Here is a 23218-nt window from a genome sequence, read left to right as displayed (position 1 = left end):
TGGGTGAGGTTGCGGCGTTTGTAAAGAGAACCCCTCAGAATCTCGTAAGGCACCCGGTACAGTGTGCAGCTGTACGTCTTCTAACGAAGGGTGGAGCGTGGTTACAAGGATGCAGATAGTGAGGTAGACCTCTCTGAAACATAACAACAGCATCATTTCATACAGTCGACCATTACTGCCATCTGTGGGAGCCCAATTGAGCCTGCAGCGAGACGGACGCGCGGCAGGGTCCAATGGCGCAGCCCGCTGACGCACGACGTCAAGACGCGGACCAATGCAGTCCCTGGGTGGGCGGGTCTTTTCCTTGTATTCTGATTGAATCGGTCTAGTTTGTATTAGTTCAACGAGCAGGGAAGTAGGAAGAACGAGGGTGGGGGGACTCTTTTACCAAACAGCTCTTAAACTGTGGATACTGGCCATTCCTTTGCTCCGTTATGGCAGATGCGGAATGATATGAGCTCCAGCCGGGCGCGCCGACTCGTTACGGTTTCATTGTCTGCGGTGCCTGAATCTCACCAGGCTGCTTTCACAAGGATGCTTCAGATGATAACTGCGCAGGGATGCCTCCGCTGAACATGGACAAACAGGGCGTCTGTTACAATGATGAAGGCTCCTTCCTTTTTGTTTTGAACACGGGCCACCCACAGAACCACCGCAACGCTGGCCATGGACAACTTCAACGCTCCTCTCATCCGTCGTTCCTATGAAGAACATTGCGCAGTGCAGTGAAAACCGGATATCGTTGTTGTGGGTTTCGAATTGGTAGTGAATATATTACCTAATAAACTGGTATTCAACTGGGTATCAGTTCCCAGTACAGGCTGTATACATTCTCCAGAGCGTGTCGGTGCACGGTCGATGTAAGGAGCTTTGTCCAGTGGTGAGAGCCACTCTCCGAGGGTACAGATGAGAGGCAAACAATATCATCAACCACTGAAGTTGACAGCGCCTTGGGAGAAGGATGCTGGCTTTGGGAGAAAGCTTAAAACCTACAGGAATCATACCAAGATAATAGCACAGCCTGGGATCGTGATGAAAGTCCTCCGCAGGAAGAGGATTGTGTTATTTATGGCCTATTTCTTACTGTTGGTCCTCACTATGCTTAACTTGGCTAATTATAAATGGACTAAGGAGCCACAGCAGTGTAACCATCAGATGAGGAGCACCACTTATCAGAGCAGATCTGACATTCGCTTCCTGTACAGGCCCTCTCTGGCTAAAAAGAGACAGCTTATCTATGTTCTGACCACCTGGAGGTCAGGCTCGTCCTTTTTTGGGGAGCTTTTTAACCAAAATCCCGAAGTGTTCTTCTTGTATGAGCCAATGTGGCACATCTGGCAGAAACTGTACCCGGGAGATGCAGTGTCTTTACAAGGGGCAGCCAGGGACATGCTTAGCTCCTTATACCGCTGTGATCTGTCTGTTTTCCAACTTTACAACAGCCCCGGGGGCAAGAATTTTACCTCCCTGGGACTATTTGGGGCCACCCTCAATAAAGTGGTGTGCTCATATCCCCTCTGCTCAGCCTACAGGAAAGAGGTGGTGGGGATGGTGGATGATAAGGTGTGTAAAAAGTGCCCCCCTCAAAGCCTTAGACTGTTGGAGGAGGAGTGCCTCAAATATAGCACCATAGTCATTAAAGGGGTGCGCATTTTGGACGTTAACGTGTTGGCCCCACTCATGGAGGATCCATCCTTGGATTTGAAGGTGATACACTTGGTCAGAGACCCGCGGGCAGTGGCCAACTCCAGGATCAAATCCAGACACGGTCTGATCAGGGAGAATTTACAGGTGGTCCGCAGCAGGGACCCTAAACTTCGCCGGATCCCTTTTGTGGATCCTGGTCACAAAGCCAACAAGAAGGATGGCTCAGACTACCACTCCATAGGAGCCATGGAGGTGATCTGTGACCGCACCTCCAGGACTTTGAGGACTGCCTTAAACCCACCCAGCTGGCTGAAAGGGAAGTATATGGCTGTGCGGTATGAGGACCTGGTTGAGAACCCAGTTAAGACCTTGCGGAACATCTACCGCTTTGCCAACCTCACCACCAACCATGACATCGAGTCATTTGCGCTGAACATGACCAGCGGCTCCAGCTCCTCCTCTAAGCCATTCATAGTCTCATCCAGGAATGCCACACAAGCTGCTAGTGCATGGAGAACAGTGCTCAGCATTCAACAGATCAAACAAGTGGAGGACTACTGCCACCACGCCATGTCTGTTCTAGGGTACGACAGAGTCAGAACAGCTGGGGAGGCCAAGGACTTGAGCAAATCACTACTGACACACTCCAAACTGTGAAAACGTACTCACCACCAAAGACCTTTTAATTTAATATTCATTTTGCATCGAGTGCCGTTTCCTCTTATTGTGGAATTAAAGCTTTACTTTAAATCAGTGTTCGAGGATCTCCACTGGCCACATTTGGAATGTATCATGTTTCCCTCAGTTGAATTGCAGTGGTATTTGAAGGGACCACTCCTTTTATACTGGAATATTGGATGTTTGACAATGCAAGGCCTACGAACAATGACTTAATCAGTGAAGCTGCAACAATGAAAAAAACAACAACTGTATAATTCATGTATCTTGTTATGATGACACAACAAAGTGGATGTTTTGGGGTTATTTTTGAATGTTAAAAACCTTACAAGAAATCTGTTTTTTCAGTCTCCATACTGTCTGTAAAAGTGAAAATAGTTGATGAAAGAAAAAAAACAACGAACAACTGATTTAAAAAAAAAAAAAGCTCATTGCTTAATGTTTATTTGTAAGATTTGGTTGAAGTCAGAGACAATCAATAAATTGGTTTGTTGATGTGCCATAGGTAGAGGTGTGATAAGTAGGCTACATCAGAGGTAGCAGTAGTGCTATTTCTAGATTTAAAAAAAAAGAGGATGTCTTGATTTTTGTCACCAAATCCTGGTAGGATGATATCATGCACTGTGGACAATGTCATGGCTCTGGAGCTGGAAAGTCTCTCTCGGTGTCGGTGTAAGCAGTCTGTTCTACCATTTCAAATGTTTACAATTGCTTGCTCTTATAAAAACACACGATCTGGGAATATTGCATCAAGTAAAGTACACAGTTAACAAACAGTTTATGCATCTGTGTTGAACAAGCCGCAATGCTGTACATGTAAAAATCATGATCAAAAACATGAGCGCTACGTCAGTGGTTCTCAAAGTTTGGTGCATGAGGCAAGGTTCCCTTAAAAATGCAAATAAAATAAAATACAACATGGCAAGCCACTGGATTTAATCAATGTTGGAATAACAAAAACCTATGCTATTAATATGTATTTTTAATTACATATAGATTTTGTAATAATTTAGCTCTTTGTATGTATGAGATGTTTCAAGGCATACCTCAGTTCACTGCATTATGCACCACTGTGCCTTCCCTCACCATTTGAGAACCATTGTGCTGGAATAATGCTCCACATTTGTTGCTATTTGCTACATAACTTGAAGGTGCCCTATGGAGGTTTACTGTAAACAAAAGGATCTGTTTACATTCAGCATTTCTCACCAAAGAACATGGCGTGTATCTTCGAGGTCTAATTACTATGTTTAATGCATTCTCTTCGTCGTGAAATCATTGCAAAGCATATTTTTCTTAACCTGCATGGTTAACATCGGTGTACTTCTTGGCAGTCTTCTTCTTCCAGCCTTTGCTGGTGCATTGATGTGTTTCTTGGTACTTCACCGCTACCCTTACATCCGTGGAATAGTGTGAAACCATTGTGAAATATGTATTACATCATCTGCACGAATGCACACACTAGAAACATTGCTTTATAACGTGAGTAGTGGTCAAAACCTCCACAGGGTACCTTTACGTATGTGTCATAAATATATTATTTGTAATAGTCAGAAATACTGTAATAATTAGTTGGTAGAAGTAGTTACTACAGCCGCTTGAGAACTTCAATTTTTTGGCACCACAACCTCAAATATTTCAGAGAAATGGCTCAACAAGGGGAATAAACTCAGATGACCTGAAAACAAACTTATGAGTATAAAAATTAAAGGTTAAAACTGATTTTCCTCCTACTACATCTAGATTTTGATGTGCTGAGGTTAAAGCTTCACTTCAGTAAAACAGCTTCGTTGCATTTGGTTTTGTGATGATCAAAGTGCCCAAAAAGTTGCACTCGGAAACCTGAGCAGGCAGCGTTTTCCCTCAAGGTTACGCAGAAAAGTTGTAAGGCCTTGTTGTGAACAGTTGGTTCCTCCTGCACAGAGATAGATGCTGTAGCTGGTGGGCGTATGTCAATGAGTAGTTTTCAATGAAAATAAGGTTTGTGGTTCATCTGAAGGAGCTGTCATACGGGGAGAGCATTTTGGGTGACCTGTACAGACAGTAGCTCCAAATCTTAGCAAACCACAGGAAAACTAGTAAGATTGTACTCTGAATTAGATGGAGGAGGATTCCTGGTGAAAGGCTGTTGCTATCATTTGGTCCCCTTGGCTCAGAACAAAACTGAATTCAAACTCCAGTGCAAACAAAGGGTAATACATTGTATGTTTTTGCTGCAATTGAGAACACAAACAGAGGAGCATTCCATACATGCACCCATGCATTCAAAACATAAAGAAGCCCCCACTTCAAGGACAATGGCTTTATTAATGTGAGAGAAACAGTTTGCATATTCACAAAGCTTAACCTTCACAGATTGGATTTGTGCAGATAACAACACCCTGCTTCACACAGGGGGGGAGGGGGCCCTGAGATTTATGAAGATGCGCTCAGAAGGCAGCAAAGTGCAATCTATAAAGAAGTCTCACATGCAGATAGTCTCTTTTCTGAATGCCGTTAATATACTAAAGCATTTGGATGTATTTTAGCTCGCTGCAGAATGATAAGCAAGACGTGGAGAGCGACAAGGGGCTAATTAATTCAGTGAAATACATTTTGAATGAGTTAAAAAGGATTGCGGAGGAAAACAGTGCAATAAAAGTTTAATAAGGAGTTGGGGAAGAGCAGAGCAAAGTTGGCAAAAAAATACCATTTCAGCTGATTAAGGGAAATACCGTAGCTTTCAATCACAGTGGATGCTCATGAGCAATTCCCCCTTAAGCTTGAAAGCAAGACATTATGTAACCAAGTAGCACGAAGCAGCTTTACTAGCAATTAATGTGTGACCAGAACTGTTGCATTATAACATTGCTTGCTGTGTCAAAAGTACACTGTGCACACATAGGTCAATTTCTGCCTCCTGTTTGTTGTGTAAGGCATTTAAACTGTAAGTTTAAGCGACAAATCGCTCTATGTCAGCTATTAAATTCCTTGAAACTGAAGCAAAACAAGCCAAGAAAATCATCAGCGGAGTAGCAGAAAGAGCAATGGCCTTTGTAATTGTTATTTCTTCTTCTGTGCAAGTGTGTCTTTGCATGCATGTCAGCACAAGGGGGGTGTGCATGACCTTTCCGGAGCTATTGCAGCTCTTGACTCCCGGTCGCCCCCTCTTAGATGCCCTGGCCAGTGACCCCATTCACTGTGGGAGGCAGGGGTCTTAGCCTCAGGGCAGCGGGGGCTGAAAGGCTGGGGTTAGAAGTAACTCCTGGAACTTCAGGCCTCCATGGGCAGAGCTGCAGCAGTGCCAAGACCCAGGTCTCCCTCCAGCAGGTCTTCCTGGTGCTCGGATCCAGAGTCACTTCTTTTAGATTCAACCTGGTCCTCGGTTTTCTCCAAATGAATGAAGGTGGAGTCATCTGGTTCAATCTCACACAGCTCTTCATCCTGAAAAGCAAGTGAAAAATTATTAATTAATTATATTAATTGATAGCTTTATTTTTTTTCCTTTTCTCTGAAGATATGCACAGTATATAGCAACACAAGGGAAGTCTTACCTCCTGGACTTGGACTCTGCCGAAGAGTCTCGAAAACACCCCACACCACTGTGGCAGTGAGTCAGTCAAAGGAGGGCCACAGTGTGTCAGCAGCGGCTTCAGATATCTGTGACCTTGTTAAGGTTACATTGTTATAAAGTTATGCGTCAATTACAGTAAGCAGGAGAGAGGAAATTGTTTTGTTTTTAGCTGTTTCTGGATCTGGCCCCAGGCCACAAAGTTATAACTGTAATTAATTTTAGCAGAACCAAAGCACATCCCACTAGGGGCACATTTTGCGATTATGTGTGAAAATAAGTAATTGCAGTGCTTTACTGACGGATTTTAGACGCTTCATAAAGATGATCAAGGTTTAACATCTTAGTTGTATCACCATAGCTAATTATGTGAATTATGGGTGGGACCAAAAGGTTTTGGAGGAATGTTGTTTTAGCCCCAGATGTGGGAGGGCAAATCAGAGGCCACTGACTATGTTAGAAAGAATTGGCTAAAATGAGTCATTCTTTTCTGGAGAAAAACACACACACATCCATAAATGAGAATATCTTTTACAGAAGTGATATACATAGGAACAGTAAATATGGGACTTTTTTACCATGTACAGCTGTCAGAAGTACTTCTCTGCTGAAAAATCCCAGTCACTGTCACACATAATACACATCAGTCAGCATGTCACTGAAGTATTTTTAACCATATTTCCTGTTTTGTTTTTTACAATGCAAGCAAAAAGTTAAAATATAAAATACAAGGAAGATTGCCACACTTCCACCAGGCACAGCAGTGAGAGGCTGAACAATGACACAGCCATTTTCAGATTTCACTGACATCACTGCACTCATTCCCTTAATGCAATGTCGAAATGATAAACATTTATGCTATTATATTAAGCATAATGTTCCTCTTATATGACCATTGTCAGCTTGCCATCATTAAGTGCTAGTGGCTTTTTCAAAACAGCATACTGCAGAGAGCTGGATATTAGTCATTCAAGCTTTAGGTGCTATTTTTGTTCCAGTTTGTAAAGATGTTAGCATATTTAATATACACATACCAGCTCTTGTCTGCTGCTGTCTTAAGTAATAAAAGCCCACAATAAAATATGCAATAAAGGAGGACGCCCTGGTAGCTCACTTGGTAGAGCCTAACTGCAGCAGCCTGAGTTCAATTCCAACCTGTGGCCCTGTGCTGCATGTCACCCCCTCTCTCTCTCTTTCTCTCTCCCCACCTTCCTGTCTCTCTTCAGCTGCTTCTATCTAATACGCAAAAGGCAATAAAAGTGCAAAAATTAATCTTTTTACAAAAAAATTACAACAAAAGACTTTCCAGGAGGGAGCGCCTTACAAGAGCACAGCTGCAGAGGGCTTGATAGAGATAAAAAATAATTTACTCACAGAAAAAAGGCCGTGTTATCTTGTTTCAGGCAAGACGGGTCAGTCTCGCACTTGATTAAAACCAGAGGCAAGGTCAGAACTGGTCTATAAATGTGTTAAAGTGTTGATAAAAGGCAATAGCGGCGAGCATGTCTCGAATTAGTGAGAGCGGGAGTAGGAAGCTGTTTTTGGATGCCAGATGTTAGTCCTCTGGAGGTGTTGTGAGCTAAAATCACCTAACACCTATGATGGTATTCAGTCACTTGATAACAACAATGCTATATTACACACCCACTACTACTTCTTTTCAGGCCTACATTTCTGCAAACAGTAACTTGGTGACAGCCAATCTTGTAATACACTTGATTCTGTATCCTATCCATTGTAGGCCCTAAAAAATGGCAGCACACTTATTAGCTTTTAGCTGTAAACAACAGTTCTAATTAATAATCAGATCCTTAATAAAGCCCTCCTGCAGGTGTTCATACTTTGCTCTCCTTGTGACTTGGAAAAAGACAAAACAATACTTAAACAATCCTGTAATTTCTGGACGAAAGGAACCTTTGTACCCCAGAGCCTATAATGAATAATGCGGGACTTAGACGTGGCACGCAAGTACACAATCCCCTGGCATGAGCACAGAAACAAAGGGAAGAGGAAACTGATCTGTTATTTGGTGCCAATTCTTACATTCTAGTGCTGTTATCAGCAATATGCAAGAGGTGGGAATTATGGGCACCATTCTGCCAGCTAACTGGATTTATTTATAAATGTCTCAAATGAGGAAGAGAGGGAGAGAAAAGAGGGTGGAAGATGAAGAGGTAGAAAAGGAGGGAATAATGACTTCCTTGGGACCTGCAGGAGTGAGTTGTCTTCTTGTCGGCACGGTGTCCTCCTGCTCCATGCCGGCATCATACTAGACAGCGATGGTAATTATAACTGCTGGAGCTGCTTTCTGCTCCACAACAGTGTCAGGTTGTTTGTGTGTGTGTGTGTGTGTGTGTGTGTTGTGTGTGTGTGTGTGTGTGTGTGGGAAAAGGTGCTGAGTAGTTGTGTGGAGGTAGAAGCCCAACTGCTGCTTCAGCCGTCGTCGAGTAAAGCTCATTCCCTTCCTACATGTCACCTTTTCCTGACCTCTAATCAGTCAGTGGGCAAAAGTAGGTACCTGAGTACATTTACTCCACTACTGTACTTCACACTTAAAAGAACAACAAAATAAAGAAGATGAACTGAAAAAACAATTCAATTAAATGGATAAAAGATGAATAGATCAATACAAGTATTATTGTTTAGGTTTTTCTCATGTAGTCGTGGAGATAACCCAAAACCATCTGAAACATATGTCTGTTTAAAGAGTGTAGGCATCTCATTTGAATGTTAAAAAAGCATCTTGATAAACCATTTTTTAACACATTAAATTAGAATCTGATGATTTCTAATTTAAGAACATAATTTTTTTGGGCTGTGACAATATCTCCACATTAAACAAACAGTTTGGTAAACATGCTTATTCCCTTTTTTGCAGCTAATTAGACAGTTAGATCAATACAATTCTCATATCAGTTAAATATGAGGTGCCAGCTTGCAGCCGTTAGATTAGCTCAGTGATTAGCGAGCCTGTCTCTGTCCAGTGGTTTGCTTCTATTTCTTTCATGCATAGCGGCTTCCCGGAGTCTTGTTCTCACCGTGAAGTTGCCAGATAACCAGCCCAGACCCCAGGAAGTAGACAGATTTTTGTTTGTAACTGTATTTTAGTGGGAAATATTGCACTTATTTTTTTTATCCCACTACATCTATCTGACATCTGCATTTCCCTTGCAGATTCAAATTTTTACATATGACTCATATTATCATCTTATCAATACAACGCATTGTGAGAGATTACACTACCCAACTGTGTGTAAAGTATATACAGTAAAATTAGATTCACTCTGAGCAGCTATAACAATAAAATGCTGCTTATAATGCATCAGTAATAAAAATCCAACAATATAATGCACTCTGAAAGGGGCCATACTCTATAATGAGTACTTCTACTCTCACACACAATACAAAATGTCAGCAGCTCATATTTACAGTTGATGCCACCTCTCTCTATTTTTGTATGGTACTGTTTATGCTTTGCTACTGTGGTATATTATATAATATCATAAATGTAAATCACCAAGACAACCATGTAATGCAGTCACCCTGGGTGTCTTAAACACGGGTGGCCCCTGAGATTCCAATGTCAAAACAAAAACATTGGTTTCCAGCCCCAAAACCACAGGCTGCAAACCCCCTTCAGCAGCAAAGATCAAACAGGCTTTGATGTCTGTCAAAATCAGTGCTTAGAGTAAAACGTTTGTCCTAATGAGCCTTAAAGTCCGGCTGACGGGGAAACAGTTAAGGGAAGCAGCAGTACAGTATTCCTTTAGGATGAGACACCAGCGAGCCAGGCTGAGGCTCAATTACCTGGCAGCAGGATCCAGGCTAAGGCTCCTCTCACCTGGTCCACATCAAAGCATCTCCATAATACGTTTTTTTTTTTTCCATCAATAGGAAACAGTGGCCAGGACTGCGCCTTTCATCCTGCTCACGGCTTCTCTCATCCACCCTCGCTCCCACTCTTCCTCTCTCTTGCTCACATTTGCGTGCATCCACAAACATTCTGTCAAATGTGTAAATGAACCCACTATGTAGACTTTTAACCATAGCCAATGGGTATGGGTACACTCTTGTTTAGTTACTATGGTTACACAGATTGCAATGTTGTGTTGCAAGTAATGAAAGCTTGAAATCTGTGTAACCAGTGTTTTCAGGGTGTCATATTATATGTGTGTGTGCTAGCACATTTATCAACTGTATGGCTGCTTTGGTAGACCTAGTTTTGCTCTAGGTGGGGTGATCTGGTGGCTGAATGAGCTGCCCATCTGCCACACTTTATCATGGAGAATGGGAGAGGGTGTTCTCCAGGGACGGCTTTGATCTTATCCTTCATGCCCTCTTCTCTGCCACTGACTCCAGACTGTCCAGTTCTAGCCCGAGCAGAGAGCTGCCCTTCCTTAACTAGCTTGTTGAGTCTGCTGGCCTCACCAGCCTTGATGTTGCCACCCCAGCACACCACAGCAAAGAACAGTATTACTACAGACTGGTACAAGGTCTGCAAGACCCTGTTGAACACACTATAAGATATGAGTCTGAGGAAGAATAGGCATCAGTGTTGTGAGATCAGTCCAGTCATTGATTTGGATCCCAAGGTACTTGTATGAGTCCACCCTCTCCACATTCTCTCACTACATGATAGCCAGCCTGCTGCTCATCTGGTAGCCTTTTGGTCTTACTGATTGAGTTTCAGGTAAAATCTCTCCATCAGTCCTCTGTATGCTCCAGATGGTGGTGAAAGTGCTGGAGAAGGCGAAAAACATGACTCTCACAGAGCTCCCCTGCTTCTCCAGGTGTGAGAAGGTTGTTGTGTGTCAGGAAGATGATGGCATCCTCCACCATTCTCCGATGTGTGAAGATGTAATGTGTTGATTAGTGAACTTTAAAGGTGCTGGTAGGTGGATTTTCTTACCTTGGTGCAGATTCAGGAGAGTTGTTGTTCTTATTTCCAGCATTTAAGCTATATTTATCATATAGATCTAAAAGTGGTATTAAAGTTCTCAACTAACTCTTAGCAAAGTGAATAAGCAAATAATAAGCAAATGTTCCAAATATCAAGTGGAAAATGCTTTACAAAGTATTTTTATTCAGCTGCTTTTTCAATTCCGTCTAGACTTTTATTCAATGTGTATTGTCAGAAAGTGTGTATAATTCTATGTCACATAACCTTCTGCTGATAACTGGATTCTAATCCTTTTGAAATTTCATCAAATATTGTCTGAAAAACGCCTTCAACAGTTCAAAGCTGTATGGAACCTTTAATTAAGAGTATTTTTTCTCAAAGAGTAAGAGTTTCTTTATTTCTTTGGGCAATAACTATAAAAAACAAGTAGTCTGTTCTAAGAAAAGTCGTTTTTGAATTAATGTTCTCAGAAGCTGCAAGGTTGTGCAACAACAAACCACGTAATGTCAAATAAAAGGCAGGAGGGACACTAAGTTCTGTGCTTCACAGGGATTTTTTAAGGTCTTCAACCACATTCACCTTTTCTGCATTTTGTGGTTTAAGAGCCTAAACCGAAAATGGGTTGGATTAGAAACTTCCAATCCTTGCTAATAAATCAAATACAAATGATTTTCTAAGATGAGCTGAAATGAATTCCTTTATAATGTGAAGCACAAGGTTTGATAGAGACTTGGCAGAGTTTATCTCTCATCCGACACCATCCTGTGAAAAATGTTGGTGGTGGCAGTATCATGTTGTGAGGAGGCTTTTCAGCAGCAGGGACAATGGCGACTTGTAAGGACACAAAGGAACAAGGAAGAAGCACTTCTCAAAGAATATTTCAGAGGGTTGCAGACAATAGAGCGGAGCAACGATGTATGAAAATATCCTATTGAATATCTAAGAATTACTTTAAGGAATTGTTCACAGAGGTTTCCTATTCAGTTTGATGATGTTTGAGATGACAAGGAACAATGTGAAAAAAAAATCTACAAATCTAGGAGGCCATACAGACAAAACCAGAAAAACCTGAGGCTGTAATCGCTGCCAAACTTGTCTCGAGAAACTAATTACTTTGGTTGAAAGCTGAGGCTTCCGTTCTTAATACAATCATAAAAGGTTTCTTGCGACACCACAAAATACAAAAACATTGAGGGATTTAAATTGTTGACACTGTTAATACAGATTCCATTTCCTCATAAACTCTGCTCTACTGAGTGTCACACTGTTGTCATAGAAAATTGACAAGATTCAACAAGCCTAAGTATGACGCACGTCTCTCCTGTGATTGTATAATCCAACATACTCGTTGACTTAAGACTGTCTTGTTTTCCATGAACAGAGCACATACAGCTAAACCTGCTGTTTTGGAACTTTTCTAATCCACAGTGATGGTTAATGGTTTACCAACAATGGCCAATCATATATTCACTTTAAATGCACTCCTCTAAAAATCCAATTTTAACATTAACACACTCATGCATTAAATGAATACTCTAAATTAATGTACTAACAGACCTGTATCTCGTTGTTTTGCAGTGGAGATAGAGTCCATAAAGTAAAATGATGTGCTCCTTACCGAACACCGGGGCCAGGTCATGGGGCCATTAATTGGTAAAATTAGATTAGCTTAAACTTAATGCAGTCCTCATGAAATTCCACTGCAGGGGACAGAGCCGTTTTCTTACTGCCAAATGATTTAACGATATCCTCTGCTTACAGGAACCCAGTTCACCCTGCAGTCAACAGTAAATACTTTAAAGCAATAGTTTGACATTTCGGGAAATACACTTATTCAATTTCTTGCCGAGAGTCAGATGAAAAGATCAATACTACTTTCATGTTCATACGACAAAGATAAAGGCTACAGCGAGCCACTTGTTAGCTTAGCTTAGAATAAAGGCTGTTGTGGTTTAACCCACTGTAAAACCACAGTTTCTTCTTTAAGCACTTTAAATCTGGTTACATTTTTGTTCAAATTGATTTGATTAAACAAATGTAATATAATAAATTAATTTGTGAACATTAGCAGTGCTGGTCAGTGGATTTTGTTGGTCAAAAATATTTCTTACATACATACATAGATGCATTTTAATACACATTTAATGGAAAACTAGTATAATATGTAAGTTGTTTTGATACCACTGTGTTGACATATATACTGTATAAGTGCTTGGGGACCACCCACCTGAAGTAGTTCACAAACTTTCTGTTTGTTCTGTATCAAAGAACATATGGGTCTTTCTTCACATTCCCTGAAACGAAGCACTCTGGTCTTTTTCCTTGTACTCATTGTATAATACTACTCCAGTGCATTAACCATTATGAGTGCCAGCAGATGTGAGAGTGCTCCGGAGAAGAAAGCAGTGAAAGGATACTTGTAGTCCAGACAGTGCCATAGGCTCCGGTTTGTGTCTGGCCTCCCTGTAGCAACCTGTAGGCCATGAGAGAACCACTGTTACTCATTGACACACACAGACCCTCTGGGGTGGCTATACATGCTGCCTGATGGAAATGCTGGTAACATGCACCCCTGGATGGTCAGCGGGGCCATATCCAATGACCTCCACTTTTACAAGAAAAACCCCAGGCCCTGTGCTTATATAGGAAAATCCTGTTCAAAAAACTGCAAAGCCACTAGAGATTCCTTCTTGCTACAGTAAGAACATGCCCCCAGCGGACTTTCACCCAGGGCAAGGTTACATTTATCCATTTCCATGAGAAAGAGCCCTGGAGCTCGGCCTCGCCTCTCCACTGGGATTCTCCTCCAGACTTACCTGCCACGCTGCCTATTCTGCCTGCCCCCCTGGCCTCATAATGCCAGGGAGCTGCCCAGACCATGTCCCATTCACAGCGTGCGGATAAGAGTCAGGTCAAATAAGAAGATGAAAGAGAGGGAATGGAGTGCTGGGAAACAGTGATGGTGGGGTGGGAGGGGAGGGAGTGTGGGTGGATGTGCCTGTGCAACAAAAAAGGTACACTGAGAAGGTCTGCGTGCCAGCAAGGATGTGCTAGAGACTATCATTTAGCAGGAAGCAAAAGTGCATTTCCTTCTCTTGAACCTCTTTTATACTTTGATGTCATGCGGTGTTAAAATAAACAACAGAGCCAAGATTAAAGGGTAGAAGCTTATGTGTCACTGGGAGAGGATGGCAGGCAAATCCTCGCTTTGCACATAATGTGTAAAAATGCTACGTATTGTGCAGCACGTGCAAAACACTACCTTTAGTAAACATGTACACACTCAAAATGTGACGCAGTACAGCCCTGCAGCACTTTTGTGGTGATTAAAAATAGCTCTTAAGCAAATTAAGTTTCATTGTCTTTGAATGCGGCTGCTGCTCTCCCACTTTGTTCCCTCCAGTGCAGAGAGCTGCAACTAAGCAGAAACCACAGCTCATAGCACAGTCCACTGTATACATATGTAGAATCACTTTTTACAAGCTGAGTATTGAGAATAAGTGAAGAATAGAAGCTGCTGAAGTCATCTGGAAAGCAAATTAAGCTGCAGAGTTTCTTTTTAATTATAATTCTTTGGTCGTCTTTAAAGATGTTGTTATGAAAATCATTTCATCAGTGTTTATGGCGTCGTTTTAGGTTTTGTAAGATGTTTCCTACTGGCATCTGTCATTTTTCTCTCCATATTTTGAAAATTAGCTCCATGTTTTTAAAGTTTTATGTATACTGGCAGGGACTTTTCATGAAAAATTAATCCCCTGAATACCTAAACTGAATCACATAAAACTCTAGGTAGATCATTAGGCCTACTGTTCGCAATGATGTTAATGTTAATGTTTTAAAGCACACAAAAACAACCACTGACTGTAGTGTAATGCAATAATATTGAGTAGCACTAATGCTCAAAACTCTAAATGGGATTGATGAGAAATGTACAAGAGCTATCAAGAAAAGATAAGATAAGATAGACTTAATTGATCCCACAGCTAAATGGAGGTACAATGATATTAAACAATGACGTCAGAGTTATGCTTTGCTGTCTGGTATATACAAAATTAATGTTTTATAACCTACTTTAAAAAAAAGAGCATTTTACATTGCAACATACGCAATATGTGAGGTAATTCCACTTATTTAAGCTTTCAATAGGTAGTTCTATGAATACTTTCTACATAATTGAACAGAGATTTACTGGACATCATATTTTGTATGCAGTCCTGTAGATGGAAGCTGCTGAAGCATGACTATTTCAAAGGGCCACTTGCAGCAGAACTGCCCAGGTTCATATTGAAATGGCAGTAAGCACAAAGACTGCGACAATAAACAGAGTGGATAAAATATGGATTACAGAATAGTGACAATAAGGTGATTTTACCTCAAAAGAAAGGTCCTCTGGATTTTCATCTGCATCCACCCCCATTCTGTAGAGAATGAACCAAGTACAATCAAGCCCTGACTCAATTCAATAAAAATGACAAAGAGACAGAGACAAATCCCAAGGGTCTGATCCTCCACTACATGTGACGCTATACCTGTTCAAACTGTCTGTCTAGCGCTGCATTTGACTTCACAATGAAAGGGAAAGTCAGTGTGAAACTCGGCTCAGTTTGAACATGACCTTTCAAACTGTTTCATCCAAATCAGCCTCGTCTTCCACATCACACCAAGAAAATGTCAGCTGGGTAAACCTTTGATAAATGACAAAACAGCGTAGCAATTATGCTTGATATTCAGTTTGGCTGTGGTTATTACCCCTTCAAGGTGTGAACCTCAGTTTGCTGCAGGCGTGCTTGAGCAGCAGGGCTGAGAGGAGAGGCCCACTGGCTGCTCGCTCGCTCTGAATTGAAATAAAGTGACTCAGCACTGGCCAGTGACAGCCTAGTGAGCTGCTTCATCGCGGAAACAAGGGCGTTATCTCATCGTGTGCCCGCATTCTCCTGCATCTATATACACTGAACAGAACCCCCACACTGCAGCCCCATCATAACTTTATTCTTCTCCTTTCTGAAGTCACGTGATAATAATTTCTGAAATCATCATCAAAGTCCTTCCTTCAGTAAACTGTGGGTGTGTAATTTCTCACATAGCTCAGTGGGATGCTGAGTGCGAGATGGCTGTCGATGCTAGTTCTTACAGGTCAGCAGTTAACTCTAATAGCCTAGCATTACTCCTGCAAGGCTCAGGACATTTTGAAGATACCACTATCACTGTGCACTGTGTGTGTGTGTCTGGCTTTGTGCGAATCTCGAATGTGCTGACGCCAAAGCCTTTCACTGAGAGGTTTGTGCAATAACACACAAGAGAGGTGATTCTCATCAGAGCGTTAGAGCGCTGAGGCTACTTAAGGTCGTGCTAATTTTATTTGTCTTGGCTGCCGTCCCTCCATGTTACATCTCCGATGTTTGTCTTTGCGGTGTTTCAATTTCTTCTTTTTTCTTTTCTTTTACCATCACTCCTTTTGTTATTGGTTCTCACATGCAGTATGAATGGAGGCTATTATGAACCTTATCAATAAAACATCATGGGCATTAATTTGATTGGCTGGTTGTGGCCTATCCTAACAAACCATCCATCAGTTTGTTTTTCTTTTTCACCATCTGTCCCTCTCTCTTCCTCTCTTTTTTTGTTTTTTTCCCCTTTAAGTTCCTCTCTACGCCCTTCTTTATCTAAGCCCCATCAATCTTTTTCTCTTTCTTTATTTTTGCAACCTAATATTTTTTCTGTTCCTGTTTTACAAAATACTTTGCTGTCCTCGCTCTTCTTAGAAATGTCTCATTGTCTTCCACTTTCATCCAACTCTCTCCCTTTTTATCATCTCAAAATCCATTTCACTCCCTCAGATCACTCTTCCTGTCTTTATCACCTCCCACCTCCTCTTAATTCTGTTTCTTTGTCTCCTCCTACCACCATCTCTGGTTCTCTGCTTCTCTATTTATTTTCTGCCCACCACATGTATCTTTTCTGCAGAAAAGAGGAATTGAGGTTGAAAATGTGCTAAAATTGCAGATGAATATAAAGAAGGTGCTTCTGTCTGTTCTGTGAATCTGTCGTTATTATGCAACATTGTCTGGGTCCACACTCGAGCAAGTTGTTTTGGTGTAGTGCAAAGTGTTGTGGCTGTGACGCATTGCCTTCAGCTGGTGAGATACATTCCATGGCAGTAGGCTCTGTCACTGAGAGGCCAGGCTGATAAACAGACGGAAGGGCAGATAAGGTGTGAGGTGAAAGAGCAAGAAGAGGAACACAAACTGAGGCTAGCGCAAAAAGAATAAAGGGAGGAGAGCAAAAACAAGAGAGTGAGTTCCAGTTACCTGATCACGATGGTGAGTGAGATAGTCTGCAGTGACATGAGAGTGACAGAATGAGTAGGTGCTGCTGGAGAGAGGGAGAAATGGTGAGTTTGGTGAGTGAAAGATTGACTAACAGAAGGACATAAAAGAGAATAGAAGAGAATAGAAGCGGCAAGGGGGGGGGTGTCTTGTTTGCAAGCATGGGATGACGGTCTGCTTCGGAGAAAATATTTCGCTGTCAGCTAGCCTGCTCTCACAGTATCACATTTTTTTAAACTGATGTGACCCTTTGCCCTTTTACCCTTCTCTGCAACACACTGACATTCAACACAGTCAAATCTAAACTAATCTAACTACTCTAGTTCACAGACATGAATCCGCAAATGAGTGGACTGCCAGAGACACATTTGAGGAGGACAGAGAGAGGAGGAAAGTCTGTAAACTTTGAATAAATGTATATCTACTTCAGGAAATAGGGTCTGATACAAGAGCTGAGTCACTGATACTTCTGTAATGAGCCTCCATAGAGGTATGCAATCCTGCTTTGGCCCAGTTAACTCCCAAAATGAGGTGGAGTTCCTTCCATTCTGCAGGGAAATCACACCCCTCCAATCGATTCAGTCAAAAAAGAAATACACAATGGAGTAACTCAATATCCCGCAATCTGGCGAGATTGTAAGATTGAGTTGTGTCTGCTTTTCTACCACTCATCTGCAGCCTCTAAAACCAAAGTCTATGCTTCCTTCTCTGTTTGTGGGCTCTTAATGTGCTGATACCATCTCAACTGTCTTGTGCCAAGCTCCACTGTGACTAAAATATCTCTGGGCACATTCCAGGATGACATAGCGTGCTGCACAAGGCCTTCACTGACGACTCATCCAGGCTTTTGGAGAACGTTGCTATTAATATGAACACGTTGTGAGGTTTCTGTGTTTGTGCTTTTTAAAAATTGTCAGAGAAAGTAGCTGATTTTTTTTTACTACATCTGTACTATATCTTATCAACACATATATAAACATAAAAAGGTTGGAAATTACACACCGAGAAGGATGTAGAAAGCACCCACGCCCATCCATAAACACCTCCTTGCATGCTTATATTTCCACTGTGCCTCATAGAGAAAAAGAAGAGGAGCAAAATAACTAAGGCCTTGAGCAATGATGTATTATGTGTGTGTGTACATACATGTGTGCCTGTGTCTCCGTTGCGTTGTTATCAGGCAGGCTGACAGTGGTGGGCTGATAAAGCTGCTTGGTGTGCTGTAGGCGTACTGTACACAAGGCCTCCAGAGAAGACGTTGCAACATCACAGAAACGTCAACTACTTTTCACATATGGCTCATTTATAATATATCTTCTTATTTCGGAAGGCAGTCTTCAGGTAGAAATTAACCGTGTTTACATGCAGGCAAAACATTTTCCTCGCCATCCTGTCCTCAGGAGGAGAAAATCTCCACTTGATGTGATTAGCAGTACTGGTTAATAAACATTGGGATGAGTTTCTTCTTGAGTGCAAGTACTCAAGTAGCATATACTTCAACAGGCAGGATAAATTCAGTTACAACACTCCTCCCCTCTGCTGTGCAATTTCCTCTACTTGCTGTTGTGACAGGGAAAGAGAGAGAGAGAGAGAGAGAGAGAGAGAGAGAGAGAGAGAGAGAATGAGAGAGAATTAGATGGGGGAGCATAGAGAGATAGAGATAGGAGACTAAGGGAGCGGAGTCTCACAGGGACTGTGTTTGCTCTATACTGTGAGTTTGGACAAGAGAAAAGCTCCAAATCATCCTCCCAGTTTCCTGTTTGCAAATCCCATTTGGTTGTTCTTCTCACCAGGGGTTCACATGGATTTCATATTCCACAGCGTACACTCCTCCCAAAGAGATCTGAATTTGGAACCAGCCTCTATATAAACACGATGCACAACATCAAGTACTGAAATTCCCAGGATACCCTGCAGTACATTATTATGATTATTATTATTATTATTATTATTACATTATAGTAAAAAAAAAAGCTCCACCTTTACCAGTCGTAATATGAATGGAATGTACATAACTGTGCATCAATAGTTATCATTAAATCATATAATATACATTACTCTGAAATGAGCCATTGTGTATAATGAGTACTTTTTACTTTTTGTAATTTCAGTATATTTTGATGTTAATATTTCTATAAAAGTAAGTAAAACTTTTAATGACTTTTACTAGTAACAGAGTATTCCTACACTATGGCATTGCTACTTCCCACATAACATGGATTTCAATTGTTGCATCATATAAATTGCGTTGCAAACTAAAAACAAGCTTAGATTTAAATAACAAGGAAGCTAGAGCTACAAGTGCTAGAGAGCCAGGACCAAATGATTTAAACAACCTGTTGGAATAAAGGGCGCCTTATTAATAATTTGGTTTTTAAAAAGCACATCAATAAGAATACATGTATCTGCAGACTATGTAGGGCAGGAGTTGTTGCCATAGGAGGCAATCCACGCAACATCTTATGTCAACTGAAAAAGAAAACATGTTACTTATAAAGAATGTGCTCTGGCACAAGTAGCAGTTGGGTAAAGAAAACACACACACACACACACACACACACACACACACACACACACACACACACACACACATTGCAGATATCAGTGCCTGCAGTGACTCAGACACTGAAAAAAAAATCTCAGTGTATTGACTGTAAGATTCCAGTGATAAAAAAAAACAGCAGTGGAAGGACTTAATAAAAGCTACAGCTGTAGACATGGCCCTCATCCAAATATATAGATGAGATAGATGACTTTAAAGAAACAATGTGCAATCTTTTTATGTACATATAAATTACAAGTGCATTTGAATATGTAACTAAACAGTCTGTTTTAATGAAAACATTTACAACTGTTGTCTAGAGTTAGTCTAAAAGCTGCCCATCAAACTGCAGGTTCCGATCCTAAAATAACACTGAACTTGTGGTATGTAGTAACAAACCACAAACTTCACCTTAACTGAAACTCTGCCTCCATAACTAATGTCAAGTATTGTAATAGTTAATTGAAAAAACCTATAACTCCAGGCAAATAATAATTACTATCCCCTGAATCTTGCACTGCACTTAAATCACATACTCTTGAAATTATATGAGGGAAAAATGATATATTGTGTTGTTACCATCAGGTTTACCATTTATACTGGATATGAATTTTAGGTCATAGTGCCAAGCTTTACAAGAGACATAACTGCATATGAGTTGTCATGCATGAGGTGTCCTGAGCCCAACATCTCTCAGTGTTACGACTCTGCAGTGGATGAGGAGATAAAACAAAGAACCATCAGCTTCCATTCCTATTACTGCAGTGTTACAAAAGAACAATCCATATATGGCAAAGTCTCTGACTGCAGTATTTAGGTCAATCTAGTGAAACCTAGAGTGAGAATCCCACTCACTCTGCAGCTTTAGCCTAAATTTCACATCACTTCAGCTGGTGTAAAAATAAAGTTGGCAGAATAGTATATCAGTGAAACTAGTCAAGCATTAATCTGTGCATGTAGCAGTGGGCAGTGCAAAGCATTCACATAAGAGCATGGTTTATCGACTAAGAGATACCCTTTGGTAGATATCTCATCTAAACAGGCAAAACTTGTTTAGCCATATTGCACACTACTGATCACCCACTCAACAGATGTCCAAATATCATGTTATCATTTCTGTTGTTTGATCCGAGCCATGGGATAATAATAGACAGAAATAATTCTGCATATTATATAATGCCAAGTTGGAAATTGCTGCTAGTCGTGACCTGAGGCTAACTACTAACACAATTTAAATGTGTTCAATTATTTCAGGTAAGGTTAGATAAAAGTGATAATACAGCAGCGTGTAAGCACTTAATTAAAAGCAAAGGCTCTGAATTGCCAATGCTACAGAAAGGCTGAAAATACCAGTATCAACCAGAGCGAGCCTATGAAGATACATCTTTCATATTCATTCTGAAGAATTGCCCTTTCAGTGAACATGTGTTCAATTATTTATGTATTAATGTGTGCACAGTGTCTTAAAGAAAAAGTTGGACATTCTGCTTTACTTGAGAGTTAGGTAGATATAGATATATATAACTCTCATTTCTGGACTCTAATTATAAAGCTATAGCCATCTGGCTTAGCTTAGCATAAAGACAGGAAACAGGAAGCATTGCTCTGTCCAAAGATAACAAAAATCTGCAAAAGAGCATCTTTAAAGGATCAGACTGCGCTACGTATACAATATGATCATTTCTCTGTCTTAAAGTTCGTCTTGCCTCGCCTACATTTTCTCACTGTGTCAACTGCTCGAGAGAAAGACATCCCCCTCCACCGGTGAAGCTGACAACCATCAATGTTTCAAACAGTGTCGCTTTAGCAGGAGGGGTCTTTTAGCATTTCCTCCAGTTGGATGCCTGTGGACAGCCAAGGACAGTTGGGAGCCGAGGAGGCTGTGGGAGCCAAATATATTATTATCACACAGAATTAATTTCCCATCTCACAACGTTCACCTGGATGTCTCAACATGACACAGGGAAATGGCCTAAATTTAGGCGAGTGGAGTTAGCAGGATACGAAGCATGACAAGAATTGGTTGGATAACAGTCACTGCCCGAGAGGAGAAAATGTAACATACAGATAACACATCAAACAAATATTAGATGTTCTTTAATACACACTATATTTAATGAATTTATTTTTTAGGAGAAAAATAATAGTGTCGATTTCAGCAACAGTATCTCAATTCCAAATGAAACAAAGGAGTGCTTGCTTTATTTGGCCAAAAGATCTTATTCATTTTGTAATGTTTTCAGACCAAGCTAGCTTTTTTAAATGAAACAGTGTGGAATCATGTGTATCCTCTATAGACATCATACTTTGTTTCCATGATTGCACACAGGAATGAGAGGTGAGTTATTACTTTTGAATAAAAGCACTCCAACCACCAGTTTTGGTGGTGCAGATTTACTTCCCTTAAGGAATAACAACATTACCAGGCAGATATACCACTAGCTCACAAGCTTTGCTCAAGTAAAAATTTCACTACTGACATGGAAACAAAGCCATGCAATGCAAACTTTTATTTCTTATTCAAATGCTTTCTAGTCTGTATAATTGGGCAAAATGCTACAAGCTCTACATTAGGTAAATTAAAGCAAATTCATGTACCTCCACAGATGTAGACTTTGCCATCAGCAAGAACAACCAATGATTGTATGGTAGTGTAAGTTGTGCATAAATATGGACTTCTATGCCAAAGTCCCTTTACAGGCAAAGTCAGGTCCTCTGTGAATTGTTCTAGAGCCTCAAGCTGTTTAATGATTGTTAATGACTAGCAATTTGATGAAAATACAATAATAGCCTGGGAAATAACTGGGAAATCATAACATAAAGGGCTGTGGTCAGTGAAATCCACCCAATCTCAAAAACAAGGTTGTTGATGAAGCTTTCAATAACTGGACTAGTTTGATGATGCTTGCCTGCAAGTGTATTTTAGCTGCCAGACAGTTCATAATTGTGGCACAAAACAAATATATATATATGGCTTTATTTCTCCTTCCTGTCTTCCTTCTTCCTTCTCTTCACTCTTGCCAAAAACTACTTCTATGATATGAGATCAAATGCCTCTTTTTGATAATGCTGGTGAAACTCTTTCATGGCTGGCTCTGAGGGGTGTTTTGATGCTGTTTTTTGTTGTCACATTTAGACAGTGCCATCTCTTTATTGTGGAGGATCAAGGGTGATGTCTGCTGGCAACAGCTAAATATATCAGGAGAATCTCAGAGAAAGGACTTACTGGTATGTGGGGGTCACATAAGGAGGCAGTTACAGTAGCCTGTTTTGTGTGTCGTACGAGGCACTAGGTTAATGGCTGTATTGCTTCCTGCTGTAGAGCTGACTGGAAGGATTCCATGGTCTTTTTAAAGGAAAAGGGACAACACTGGCCTGCTTTTGTATTTCTGTACTTCGCCTCAGGCAATATTAAACCTGCACTGGATGGAGACTTGAAAAAGGATACAGTGGCCACTGTGTTACTTAGAATTTTTTTTTTTTTTTTTCCACGAAGAACTGACGCAGGTGAAACAGCAAGAGATGACAAGAGTGGTGAGAAGATAAGAAAAGTTGTAATGCTGCGTGTGTGCTGT

At 40.9% G+C, this 23218-nt stretch overlaps 2 protein-coding genes across 6 annotated transcripts in view; one reads left to right on the top strand and one right to left on the bottom strand.

The window, feature by feature from the left end:
* The first annotated feature begins 320 nt into the window (after positions 1 to 320).
* On the top strand, positions 321 to 3250 carry chst2b (carbohydrate (N-acetylglucosamine-6-O) sulfotransferase 2b). Its single transcript, XM_051410583.1, has one exon. It carries the CDS (start codon positions 907 to 909, stop codon positions 2302 to 2304), a length of 1398 nt encoding a protein of 465 aa, XP_051266543.1. The 5' UTR covers positions 321 to 906; the 3' UTR covers positions 2305 to 3250.
* A 1700-nt stretch (positions 3251 to 4950) lies between these two features.
* The window catches only part of LOC127369321 (sodium/hydrogen exchanger 9), a 59128-nt gene continuing 40860 nt past the window's right edge, over positions 4951 to 23218 (bottom strand). The window contains exons 13-16 of one of the 5 annotated variants that reach the window (XM_051410572.1): positions 15148 to 15193; positions 13193 to 13248; positions 5859 to 5964; positions 4951 to 5748 (exon numbers count right to left, since the gene is read on the bottom strand). In XM_051410572.1, the coding sequence (XP_051266532.1) occupies positions 5578 to 5748; positions 5859 to 5964; positions 13193 to 13248; positions 15148 to 15193 (379 nt within the window). In that variant the 3' untranslated portion in view covers positions 4951 to 5577. Of the gene's footprint in view, positions 5749 to 5858; positions 5965 to 13192; positions 13249 to 15147; positions 15194 to 17083; positions 17148 to 23218 lie in introns of those variants that run through there. The other 4 variants (XR_007886055.1, XR_007886056.1, XR_007886057.1 and 1 more) reach the window with 4 other exon arrangements.

This window comes from Dicentrarchus labrax, unplaced genomic scaffold (assembly GCF_905237075.1).
Source record: "Dicentrarchus labrax unplaced genomic scaffold, dlabrax2021, whole genome shotgun sequence".
Lineage (NCBI taxonomy): Eukaryota > Metazoa > Chordata > Actinopteri > Moronidae > Dicentrarchus > Dicentrarchus labrax.
Note: the sequence above shows the minus strand (reverse complement) of the source record. Positions and strands in the feature narration are given on the sequence as shown.

Bases quoted from the DNA above. Each gene is read 5' to 3' on its own strand.
- chst2b (XM_051410583.1), top strand. From the start codon at position 907: ATGAGAGGCAAACAATATCATCAACCACTGAAGTTGACAGCGCCTTGG.